General features: G+C 50.5%; 2 protein-coding genes across 5 annotated transcripts in view; both read right to left on the bottom strand.

Moving 5' to 3' along the window:
• TMEM102 (transmembrane protein 102) overlaps window positions 1–3,552 on the bottom strand; it is a 171,013-nt gene extending 167,461 nt beyond the window's left edge. The window contains exons 1-3 of one of the 4 annotated variants that reach the window (XM_080979847.1): window positions 3,467–3,502; window positions 2,546–2,636; window positions 1,378–1,577 (exon numbers count right to left, since the gene is read on the bottom strand). In XM_080979847.1, the coding sequence (XP_080835973.1) occupies window positions 1,378–1,577; window positions 2,546–2,610 (265 nt within the window). In that variant the 5' untranslated portion in view covers window positions 2,611–2,636; window positions 3,467–3,502. The other 3 variants (XM_080979850.1, XM_080979848.1, XM_080979849.1) reach the window with 3 other exon arrangements.
• Window positions 3,553–5,434: 1,882 nt separating this feature from the next.
• LOC308462300 (uncharacterized protein) lies at window positions 5,435–12,181 on the bottom strand. The gene is made up of 3 exons (XM_080979928.1): window positions 11,926–12,181; window positions 9,794–9,851; window positions 5,435–6,394 (listed from the first exon to the last, which is right to left on the bottom strand). Exons 1-3 carry the CDS (start codon window positions 12,049–12,051, stop codon window positions 5,550–5,552), a joined length of 1,029 nt encoding a protein of 342 aa, XP_080836054.1. The 5' UTR covers window positions 12,052–12,181; the 3' UTR covers window positions 5,435–5,549.
• Window positions 12,182–12,493: the final 312 nt, after the last annotated feature.

Genomic DNA, 12,493 nt, shown 5'->3' with positions numbered 1-12,493 from the left:
GAAGCGTAGATTTGATCCAAGGTGGGAAGAGTGCACCCAGTTATTCTCTCCGCAGTCTTTACAACCCTGGACAGCATTGTTTTTCCCCTGGCCGTGCAGCTCCCATACCACACACAGACCATAAGTTAATACATTCTCAAGAGTGAAATGGTAAAATGCCATCAACAGGTCCTTTGAGAGATTATTTTTCCGGAGGATTCTCAGAAAATATAAGCTCTGCTGTGCTCTCTTCATCAGGTCTTTGCTGTTTTCTCCCCAGGTTGGGTCATCTCTCAACTCCATTCCCAGAAATTGAAACAAAGAGGTTCTGTCCAAGATGGTTCTGGTCAGCTGTTGCTGTTGGCCTCCATCTGTCTTGAGAGACAATGGAGTGTGCCTCTGGGGGTGAAGTCAAACTGCTGGGGCACAAGTCTAGACAGTGGGGGGGGGCGGTCCAGGGCTGCCCAAATGACATGAACCCCCTCTCGGTCTCACTGATATGGTCCAAAGGAAAGCAGAACAAAATGTTTGGCACGAGTTGCCGGAAGGAGATGTACAAGGCCTCATCCAACCATCCCAGGGACTCCACTCTACTACCAGCTCCATCTGGTACGCAGGATGAAACCCTCCCTGCCCACAGACTGTCTGGCCAAAGTGGAGCATGCTCTGGTTATCTCCTGCTTGGACTACTGCCATGCGCTCTACGTGGGGCTACCTTTGAAGGTGACCCGGAAACTACAATTAATCCAGAATGCGGCAGCTAGACTGGGGACTGGAATACCATATAACACCAGTCCTGAAAGACCTACATTGGCTCCCAGGACGTTTCTGAGCACAATTCAAAGTGTTGGTGCTGACCTTGAAAGCCCTAAACGGCCTCAAAGGCCCTGTAGACCTGAAGGAGCATCTCCACCCCCATCGTCCAGCCTGGACACTGAGGTCCAGCGCCAAGGGCCTTCTGGCGGTTCCCTCATTGCGAGAAGTGAGGTTGCAGGGAAATAGGCAGAGGGCCTTCTCAGTTGTGACGCCCACCCTGTGGAACACCCTCCCTTCAGATGTGAAGGAAATAAGCAGCTATCCTCTCTTTAAAAGACATCTGAAGGCAGCCCTGTTCAGGGAAGTTTTTAATATTTAATGCTGTACTGTTTTTAACACTTGATTGGGAGCCGCCCAGAGTGGCTGGGGAAACTCAGCCAGATGGGCGGGGTATAAATAATAAATTATTATTATTATTATTATTATTATTATTATTATTATTATTAGTGTAGGGTTTACACAAGGCAGTAGAAGTTTAGGATCAGATTTTTCCTACACGGGCTCCCTTCCCAGGCTGACCGTCTCCCTCTGTCCCCCTCTCCCAAAACACCTTCCCCCCCTTTCCAGGGTCGAGCCACTCACCCAGCAGGGAGAAAACCTTATCCTTTGCACGGTGCAGTTCCGGGGCGTCCCGGACGCCTGGGTCCCTGGCCTCATATTCTTGGATGAGCTGGTTGATCTCTTCGATGCGTGCCCCGGAACGGAAATCCAGGTCTGTGAGAGGCTTGGCAGGGGCTGGCTTGGGGTTGGGGGGGTCCCCGAAAAGGGATGCCATCCCCCCGCTTTCCAGCAGGACGAACAGAGAGAGGGAGAGAGAAAGAAAAGAGGGGGGATGATCTCCTCACGACCTTCATTGGAAGAGAAAAATGACTTGATAAGGAGGTAGGATCCTGCTACTGCAGCCAGTGCTCCCATTGAGACTGGCGGGGGGGGGGAGGCGGAAAGACCCCCAGCTCATTCTAGGTATATTTAAAGCATGCACACGCTGCAAAAAGTGGGCAGTGCTGTGTAGTGGTTAGAGCGTTGGACTAGGACCTGGGGGAGAGACCCGGGTTCCAATCCCTACTCACTGGGAGACTCACTGGGAGACTCACTGTGGTGGCTGTTTCTGACCAATATTAAGAAATAAATTCACGGCTGGCAAAATCCCAACATTTGACTTTGATTGGCACAGACTAGTTTTTTTTTTTTAATGTTTAAAATTTTATTTTTTACCAACAACCAAACACAAACATTGAAACCTCCCCCAGGCGGCTGATATATTGGGTAAAGGTAAAGGGACCCCTGACCATTAGGTCCAGATGTGACCGACTCTGGGGTTGCGGCGCTCATCTCGCTTTATTGGCCGTGGGAGCTGGCGTACAGCTTCCGGGTCATGTGGCCAGCATGACTAAGCCGCTTCTGGCGAACCAGAGCAGTGCACGGAAACGCCGTTTACCTTCCTGTCGGAGTGGTACCTATTTATCTACTTGCACTTTGATGTGCTTTCGAACTGCTAGGTTGGCAGGAGCAGGGACTGAGTAACGGGAGCTCACCCCGTTGCGGGGATTCGAACCACTGACCTTCTGATCGGCAAGTTCTAGGCTCTGTGGTTTAACCCACAGCGCCACCCGCGTCGATACATTGGGTATACATAATAAAAAATAACATATTCAAATAACCATATGTACAATTTTATATACGTTAACACTCCTCCCTCCACAAGATTTAACTTTTAACATTTTAATTGCCCCAAATTGTTCAAACCTACCCAAATAATTCCAATATCTTCTCAAATCGATCCTCCTCTTTCTCACTGACCTTAAACCCTTTCATTCTGTGGATCTTCACAGCTAGATATTCTAAAAATATAATATTATTCAGTTTTTTCCTCCGCTGGTTCACCCCTAGCTCCTCTGCATTTTTCCAATTACTCGCTATAAACTGTTTGGCTGCATCAATTTTACCCACTTACATTCCTCTTTTGTTTTTAACTCGGATTAGAAGAACCATTAATTTAGATATTCCCACCTTCCTGCCCACAATTCCCAATTTTTCTATACCTGATTGGTACCGACTAGTAGACCTCTTTGTTATTTTCTGGCTCGACTTCAAACTGAACCTCTTCCTCCCTGTTCCGACATCGCGCAAAACGTTTTTGATTACTTTGCCAAGAGAGAACCCCGGGAGCTGCGCTTTATCCAGGCTGCTCGGAACTGTAGCCGGGGTAAAACTACAATTCGCAGCACTTGGTTAAACTACAATTCCCACGGATCGTTTTGGGCGGTGATGGAGGAGAGGGGAAATGTACTTTTCCGCGTCTGGTGAGACGCAGGTGTAGGAGGAGGAGGGTGCTGGCGGGCGGTGCCACCCCTGGGCTGCTTGCCAGCAAAAAGACAGGCAGGTAGGTGGGTAAGTAGGTAGGTGGGTGGGTGGGAGCTAGCCGAGGGCCGGCTCAGGTGGGTGCGCTCGCCCTCGGGGGCCAGACTCCGCTGGAAATATCTCGGATCTGGACGCGCAATGGCGGGGAATAGCTCTGCCGGCGCACCTGGGCGCGCGATGGAGACCATCGCCCAGGTAAAATGCAGGTGCAACGACCCCTGCTCCTTCCTCCTCCCTCTCTCCTCCTTCCTCCTTCCTCCTTTTCTTTCCCTCTCCTCCCCTTCCCTCCCTCTCCCCCTCCGGCTGCTACCTGCTCCGCCGAGGAAATCCAGGAAGCCCCATCCCGCTCACCTGCAACTTACCTGTCCAAGCGGAGGGCGCGCCCACAGTCAGGGAATCTCAGCTCCTAAGCACCCTGGGAAATGTAGTTTCTCCCCACTGACTCCCGCTTCCAGGCGTGTCCCAAAGCATGCTGGGAAACGTAGTCTTTCCTCCCCACCTTTTTCTTTTTAAAGCGCTCTCAAAAGGTCCTCCAAAGCACCTTGGCTAGTTTTGTCCCAAACGAGACCTTTTCCTAGGGGAGAAGCGAAGTCTTGGCTCTATTTTCTACATCCAGGGCTAATTCAGTGCAGTCCTAACAGCCCTGGGACGTCTATTTTTTCTCTCTTGGTCCCTCCAGCTGCAGTTGTAGTTTTTAATGTGGGTTTCCAAAATGCCTGCCTTGTGACTCCCGCCCGCTTGGCCCTTGGGTCCTTTCCAACTCTGCAATTCTGTGATTCTATGGAAGCAAATACCTGCATCCCCAGGTGAGGTTACTTGGCTGCCTGAAAACTGCCTTGTAGCTACAGCAGTACTACAGTAGTACCTTGGTTTTCGAACATAATCTGTTCCAGAAGACCGTTTGCGTTCTGATACGTTCAGAAACCAAGGAGCAAAGGGTGGTCTGCAAATTTAATAGAGAAAATTGAGAAAAATAACATATACACTCAGCGGAAACTGTTCGACTTCCGAGGCACGTTCAAAACTGGAAGTATTTGCTTCCGGGTATACAGCGTTTGAAAACTGAAATGTTCGTCAACGAAGACTTTCGAAAACCAATGTACCACTGTACTTTAAACCTTTCCCCACTCAAACCCCACATACAGTGGTACCTCGGGTTAAGTACTTAATTCATTCTGGAGGTCCGTACTTAACCTGAAACTGTTCTTAACCTGAAGCACCACTTTAGCTAATGGGGCCAACTGCTGCTGCCGCACCGCCGGAGCACGATTTCTGTTCTCATCCTGAAGCAAAGTTCTTAACCTGAAGCACTATTTCTGGGTTAGCGGAGTCTGTAACCTGAAGTGTATGTAACCCGAGGTACCACTGTACTGAGATATATACCCTCTCCCATGTTAAAGGAATTTTAAGGTCTCAAAAATTGAACAAATGTAGATCATTGCACAAGGAAAACACACATACATAAATATATTGTAATAAAAAATTAAAGGTCATATATATATATATATATGGACCACATGTCTGGAGCAGCACAGGAAGACCGCCCTGAAACCATTTTGACTCCCAAACTGACCAAATCTTTTCTCTGCAAGGAGGGAGGGGGTGAGGGAACCTTCCCATCGTCTCAGGAATTGGAAAATCGCCATCTCAAAGGAATGGCCAGACCACCAGGAAAGGCAATCACATAGGGCATTATCAGATAACCTGGCAGACAGGAGATAAACAATGCACTCAGATTTCTGTTGTAGACCGCCTTTTCTGTGATGTAAATATGATGTTTGTGGGGGGTGGTCTTGGGTTACACCCCTTCTGTGATGTATGTATGATGTATGGAGGGGTGGTCTTGAGCTCCAGGGAGGGAATTTAAAATGTCTATATAAGGGTGGACACACCTGGGTTCTGGGTCCTCCTCCTTTCCTGCTTGTGAGGGGAGCACCCTGTTGCAACAGCTTTAATAAAGATCAATCTTACTAGCCGCTTTGATTCTCAATATTCTCTGGTTGGCCTCTGTTATTTTCTCCTACTGATAGGGAACCCACTTAAGGACTCTGTACGGGCTCTTGAATACCCCATAAGGGAAGAAGGGCAGGTTTTGTTTACAACACTGTACTCCTTAGGCCTGGCACCCCGGCCAGATCCTGCTTCTTCAAATTAAGAGCTAATTTCATGTGATTCATTGCTGGCTTGCTCCTGTCGAGGCACCAAACCTAAACGCAAACCAATCCTAAATGCAAGCCAGAATTGCTGCGCAACACACAATGCTTTCGCAGAATGGACGTGCAGTCGATGGTTTTGCTTTTTATTTCCTTTCCCAACCCAAAGGTGACTCAGGCCGGGGCGGCCAGGTCCTCGTCCTCCTCTCTTGCGGGTTCCCATTTCAGATGGGGTCCCTGCTACTGTTTCACCGGGCGGTACACCCAGTCCGAGACGGCGGCTGGCTCAGGCCAGGAATACCGCGGTTTGGCGCTGGGGGTCTCCGGCGGCGCCGTCCCTGGCAAAGGGCCGCCGCCGATGCTGTGGAACCGGGGCGCTGCCGGTGGCGACAGCGGACTGTTCAGCAGCTGCTCCGGTTCGGCGCGCGATTTCCGCCGGGAGGATTCCCGAGGCTCGTACTCGACCGGCTGCTCTTCCGGCGTGGTCACGATGGTCCCTCGCCGCCGGTAGCTTCTCTCAGGGCTGCCCGACCGGCTCGCCGGCGGCGTTTGGGGGTGCACCGGATAGATGTAGACTTTGGTAGGCCTGCGGCCCGCCGTCCCGGGGTATTCGGCCTCCGGCGCGGAGCGGTACTGGTTATCGTTCGATGGCAACCTCGAGAAGTAATCGGGGTTTACCGCCATGCTGTTCCGGTGATCGTTGCTGCTGCCCGAGGCCAGCATGGGGTCGGAGGAGCCGCAGGCGACGTCCCGGCAGCGGGTGACAGGGGAGGGCGCTGAGGATGTGCGCGGGCGCTGCCGGGGGTCGCAGTCACAGGTGCAGCACCGCAGAGCGTGGCACGGCAGGTAATCAGGGCAGGGGCGCCGGCCAAGACGCTGGTGCTCTCTGCAGGGAAAAGGTTCGTTCTGCAAGTTCATGGTGACCTTCAGCGGCTCCAGGGTGCAGTGGAGGCAGCGCCGGTGCGGCGAACAGCTTTCGCGCCGGCGCCGGCGAGGGAGGTTCTGGTCGGACCACTGCGCTGCCAGCCGCCTGGATTGGGTTCTCCTCGTCTTGGGGGTGGCGCACATCTTTGACGTCTCGGGTTCTGGGAAGAGAAAGCAAAGGGCCGCAGCGGCAAAGATTGAACTCTCTTAAAATGTTGCATTTGAATAATGGCAAACAACTGTCCTGCTGTGTCAATGGGCTTGTTTATCATATACTATGGGTAGGCAAACTAAGGCCCGGGGGCCGGATCCGGCCCAATCGCCTTCTAAATCCGGCTTGCGGACGGTCCGGGAACCAGCAAGTTTTTACATGAGTGGAATGTGTGCTTTTTATCTAAAATGCATCTCTGGGTTATTTGTGGGGCATAGGAATTCGTTCATATTTTCCCCCCAAAATATAGTCCGGCCCCCCACAAGGTCTGAGGGACAGTGGACCGGCCCACGGCTGAAAAAGTTTGCTGACCCCTGTCCTATACAGTGGATCCTTGCTTCTCAAACAGCTTAGTTGACGAAACAAATCGGCTCCCGAACGGCGAAACCCGGAATGTCTTTCGGAAGCCGGACGTTCGATGCGGCTGTCAGCTATTGTTTCCGAGGCGCCTGCGCCAATCAAAGGCCGCGCCTTGGTTTTCGAACATTTCGGAAGTCAAACGGACTTAAGTTCGAGAACCAAGGTTCCGCTGTATTTGAATCCGGGGTGTTTTGACTCTCCTTCACTGGAGGTTTTTGAGCAGAGGGTAGCCAATTGCCTGTCAGGGATTCTTTAGCTGTGATTCGTGTGTTAAAGGGGGCTGGACTGGATTAAAGCGGGTTGGTCTGGATGACCCCGTGGGTCCCTTCCAATTCTGCAAACCTTTGGGTCTATGACCTCACAAGCTGGACTGTCGCTCATTGCAGGTTTTTAAACAGAGGTGGGGTGCCCATCTCATGGGCTCTCAAATTTCAGCAGCAACCGTGCAACACTATAATTTTGCACCACCTGCCCCTCGAATCTCCGATCTACATCACGGTTGTGGCGCCCCCTGCAGGTTGGTGCTCAGTACAGCCAAAGTTTGTGGCTCTTAAACCGCCTCTGGCTATCTTCCTAGCGATTCTTCACCTGTGATCCCTGCACTTCAGGGGGTTGGACTAGATGACCGCTTGGGAACCCATTCCAACTCTTAAGATTCTACGAATGTAGTAATGTATTTCCATTGCTGTACTTTATGATCAGTTTCATTCCTGATGTTTCGCTGTTGTTGTTTTTTTCTGAACCGGCCTTGGCCTTCCTTCTTAAAACTTTATTTGGCTTCAGTAAGATTTATGTACTGCTTGGTTGTGAAGAACGGGCAAACCTCGAAGCGTTTTACGAAAACACAGAGCAAACTGTTAACATTACTGGTTAGAAAACGGATATCCGAAAGACGGTTAGAATCAACGGTAGCTAAAATAAATAAATCGAGGACTTGTAGCCTCTCAATGTCTGCGTAGACCGGCCTGATCAAAAATGTTTTGCAGCTAAAAGGAGTACAGCGATGGTTCCTGACTAAGGTCAAGTGGCGGGGAGTTCCAAAGTGTACTTAAAGATCAATTTCTGACAAGTGCAGAAACTCTTCAGTAATATTACGGCTAGCGACGATAATCTTTCAAAACGGCAACGGAAAGGACGATTGGGTTCCAATGCAGCAAACGAAAGGTTTGCGGAAAGAAAGTATAGGGTTCCTCAGGGTTTAATCTTATCCCCATTGCTATTCAACATCTACATGCCTGGGATAAGGCTCAGTCAGTAGAACAAGGAACTCTAAAAATCAGGGTTGTGGGTTTGAGTCCCAGTCAGGGCATGTGGGATACTCTCACAGGGGAGACTCACCTGATGCCTTCATTATACACCTTTAGGCACCAGGCAAAAACTTTCCTCTCGGACTGGCTGGCATTCCAGGCCCTTTTAAATGTGTTTTTTTTGGGGGGAATTATTAGTTTGTTTCTGTTTGTATTTTTATTATTTCGTGGTTTTGATACTGCAGTTTTGTGTTGTGAACCGCCCTGAGATTGACGGGTGAAATTTGGTGTACAAATTTAATGTTATAAGAATTCTAAGGTCTCAAATACAAATTGAATGTTCACAAATGTACAAGGCATACACATACATAAGTATATAAACCATGTGTCTGAGATAGTAAAGGTAAAGGGACCTTTGGGTCCAGTCGTGGCCGACTCTGGGGTTGCGGCGCTCATCTTGCTTTATGGGCTGAGGGAGCCGGCGTCCAGCTTCCAGGTCATGTGGCCAGCATGACTAAGCCGCTTCTGGCGAACCAGAGCAGCGCACGGAAACGCCGTTTACCTTCCCGCCGGAGCGGTACCTATTTATCTACTTGCACTGGTGTGCTTTCGAACTGCTATGTTGGCGGGAGCAGGGACTGAGCAACGGGAGCTCACCCCGTCACGGGGATTCGAACCGCCGACCTTCTGATTGGCAAGCCCTAGGCTCTGTGGTTTATACCACAGCGCCACCTGGAGAACAATCCTGAAGCCATTTTGACTCTCCCAATGATCTCAAATATTCCTCTGCAGTAAGGGAGGAAAATGGGGAAAGCCTTCCCGTTGTCTTTTCGTTTGCAAATCCTGTCTTAAGGGTACATTTGTGTAGGAATAGGGTGAGCCTGTGACCTGGACTGAGGAACTAAAGTATTAACCATCACAAAAGAATGGCCAGGCTGCCCAGGTAAAGCAATCAGTGACCATTATCAGGTATCCTGGCAGACAGGATTTCCGCTGCAGACTGCTTCCTTCTGTGATGTATGCATGATGTTTGGGGCTACAGGGTGGGAAATTTCAAGAGTCTATATAAGGGCTTGTGCACCATTGTTCTGGGTCCCTCCTGCCTCCTGCGTGGGGTGAGTGGGGACCCTGTTGCAACAGTTTAATAAAGATCAGGCTTACTAGCCGCTTTGCTTCTCAATATTCTCTGGTTGGCCTCTGTTATTTCCTCCTACCGATAGGGAACCCACTTAAGGACTCTATACGGGCTCTTGGAGACCCCATAAGGGAAAAGGAGCAGAGTTTTTTTTTTCTTATAACAAGACTAAGTTTGTTTGTTTTTTGTTTTTTTTACCAAAGACTAGGTTTTTTCTTAATAAGACTAGGGGTTTTTTTACCAAAAAATTAGGTTTAAAATTGGGGCTCGTCTTAAACATGGGTAGTGCTGAGGGGGTGTTTTCTTAATTTGGAGTCCCCCAAAATAGTGTGCGTCGTATATATGGGGGGCATCTTATACACATCAAAACACGGTAAATTATAATTTGAATTTGCTGGTGACTCTATCCCATGGGTAGGCAAACTAAGGCCCGGGGGCCGGATCCGGTCCAATCACCTTCTAAATCTGGCCCACAGACAGTCCGGGAATCAGTGTGTTTTTACATGAGTAGAATGTGTCCTTTAATTTAAAATGCATCTTAGCAGATTTTTTTTCTTACAACATTCATAAATGAGAATAAAACGTCCCCATAAAGGCATAAACTCACCCTTTGCGCAGATCGTTCCAATCAGTGTCCCAAGCAGGCAGCAGAAATAATAGCAGGCCTGGAGGGAGAAGAGGAAGGTGGAGGATTATAGGGGGCCACGTCAGACGGCTGGTGGCCCCTGGGACTCAGCTGAGGCCTCTGGCCTGGCCTGGCAGCTGCCATATCCTGAATCCAGCCGCCGGGTCCATGCAACCCCGTACTGCCAATTCTGACTGGCAGAGGCTGCTCAAGGCTGTTTCCCAGCAGCAGCAGCCTGTTCTTTTCAAACACTGCCAGGGGTTGGAGCATCTAACCAGGACACGATCAGACCAAAAGGGATGCCTTCTAGTCCAGCGTCCTGGTCTCAAAGTGGCCTGGGGAGGAAACCCGAAAGCAGGATTCGAACACAACTCTCCCTCCTCCAGTGTTCAGAAGCATTGTGCCTCCAACCGTGGGGGCCACAGCCAATATTATTTTATGAATGTTTTGTTATGTTACGGGGAAATTGGAAGGGGGTGAGAGCAGGGGCGTACGAAGGGGTGTGTGGTTGGGGCGGTCCGACCCGGGTGCCATCCCAGAGTGGGGTGACAAAATCCCCCCTGGGTGGATCGCGCCGCCCCAATGCGCCGGGTTCAGGAGCAGCTAGCTCTGCCACTGGAAGCAAAGACAACAAGACTACAAATGGAGCGATTCACTGATCAATGCATATATGTATTGGCTCAATGGGAAAACTCTAGAAAGCCATAAGAAATCACTCGTCGTGAAAGAAGAATGGCAGATGAAATTAATGGACTGTGCAGAATTGGACAAAATGACAGGAAGGATTTGAAACCTGCGGGACCAGAGATTTACAGAAGATTGGCAGAAGTATACAAACTATTTGAGAAGCAATTGTAACCAACACATTATGCTAGTAGGACGACAAGAAGTTTTGTAAGGAGAAATATACGAAACGTGACAAACTCGATAAAGAATAGAGATATTGCTTATGAGTTTTAAATGTAATAGGGGAAGTAAGAAATGCGAACATTCTTTTGGAAGCCAAATGTCCGACGGGGCTTCCGATTGGCTGCAGGAGCTGCTTCCTGCAGCCAATCAGAAGATGCGATTTGGTTTCCGAACATTTCGGAAGCCGGACGGACTTCTGGAGCGGATTCTGCTCGACTTCCGAGGTACGACTGTACAACCTTTTAGAAGGCAGCCCTGTAAGTTTTTAAATTTTTTATGATGCTTTGATATATGTAGGAAGCCGCCCAGATGGCTGTCAGATGGCTGGGATAATAATAATAATACAGTGGTACCTCTGGTTGTGAACGGGATCCGTTCCGGAGGCCCGTTCACAACATGAGCAGAACGCAACCCACATCTGTGCGTGCGCAGGTTGCGATTCGCCGCTTCTGCTCATGACGTCATTTTGAGCGTCTGCACATGCGTAAGTGGCAAAACCTGGAAGTAACCCTTTCTGAAAACACTAAACCTGAAGCAAACGTAACATGAGGTATGACTGTAATAATAATAATAATAATAATAATAATAATAATGGAATAAAAGATAAAGGGTCCCCTGACCATTAGGTCCAGTCATGGACGACTCTGGGGTTGCGGCGCTCATCTCGCTTTATTGGCTGAGGGAGCCGGCGTCCAGCTTCCGGGTCATGTGGCCAGCATGACGAAGCTGCTTCTGGCGAACCAGAGCAGCGCACAGAAACGCCGTTTACCTGCCGGAGTGGTACCTATTTATCTACTTGCACTTTGAGGTGCTTTCGAACTGCTAGGTGGGCAGGAGCAGGGACCGAGCAACGGGAGCTCACCCCGTCGCGGGAATTCGAACCGCCGACCTTCTGATCGGCAAGTCCCAGGCTCTGTGGTTTAACCCACAGCGCCACCTGCGTCCCTTTCCGTAATGGAATAGGGCGTCCCTATTTTCATCAGAGAAATGCGGGAGGGTATGGAACAGGATGCTGGCCTCGACGGGCCTCATCCTGCAGGTACTTCCGATTTGTAGGGAAGAGTGCTAACTCTCAGGGGGCAGAGCATCCCGGTGCCACTGGAATTGTGGCTCCACAAAGACCTCCAGTCCAATTGCCCGCCAGCGCTTCAGGGGCCTGATCCAGGCCCTCCCTCCCCGCAAATGCATGCCAACGGCCCTCTCACCGCTGCGGCCAGCTTCAGCGCCAGATGGACCAGGACGATCAAAGCGACCAGGATGGCGATGGTTTCGTGGAGCTCCAGGCAGCATCCCTCGGGGGACGGGTGGCAGTGGAAGCTGGACTCCCCCATGGGAGAGGCGACTGGGCCAGCAGCTGGCTGGCTGAGCCCCACATCCCCACCGGCCTCCACGCCCAGGGGCACAGGGCAGGGCAGCTGTCCAGCTGGCAGGAGCTAATGGCTGGCCGGGGAGGCTGAGGGGAAAGGGGATTTGTGATGCAGTTGCCCTGGCAGCCGGGAGGGGGATTGTGACGCGGCGGGGGGGGGGGGCCAAGAGGCAAATGGGCCTCTGTGGGGAGGTGGTCCCTCTATAGGGGTCATGATAGGGGTCATGGAGGGCGGCCCTGGAGGAGGGATGCAAGTGCGATAGGAATTTTGAGGTCTCAGATATATATTAAATGTTCATCAATGTACCAGCCAAGCACGTACATAGATCAGCACAGGACGACCGACCTGGAACCGTTTTGATTCCCAAACTGAGCAAATGTTTTCTCTGCAAGGTCAAAGGAAAATG

This window comes from Podarcis pityusensis (genome assembly GCF_964106645.2).
Source record: "Podarcis pityusensis genome assembly, chromosome: 13".
Lineage (NCBI taxonomy): Eukaryota > Metazoa > Chordata > Lepidosauria > Squamata > Lacertidae > Podarcis > Podarcis pityusensis.
Note: the sequence above shows the minus strand (reverse complement) of the source record. Positions and strands in the feature narration are given on the sequence as shown.

What these genes read in the sequence shown, in the direction of transcription:
- LOC308462300 (XM_080979928.1), bottom strand. Translation starts at nt 12,051, where the DNA reads ATGGGGGAGTCCAGCTTCCACTGCCACCCGTCCCCCGAGGGATGCTGC. An exon ending in CGCTGAAGCTGGCCGCAGCG is followed by an intron (nt 9,852 to 11,925) that starts GTGAGAGGGCCG and finishes TTCTCCCTCCAG; the next exon opens with GCCTGCTATTATTTCTGCTG. An exon ending in TGGAACGATCTGCGCAAAGG is followed by an intron (nt 6,395 to 9,793) that starts GTGAGTTTATGC and finishes TTCTCTTCCCAG; the next exon opens with AACCCGAGACGTCAAAGATG.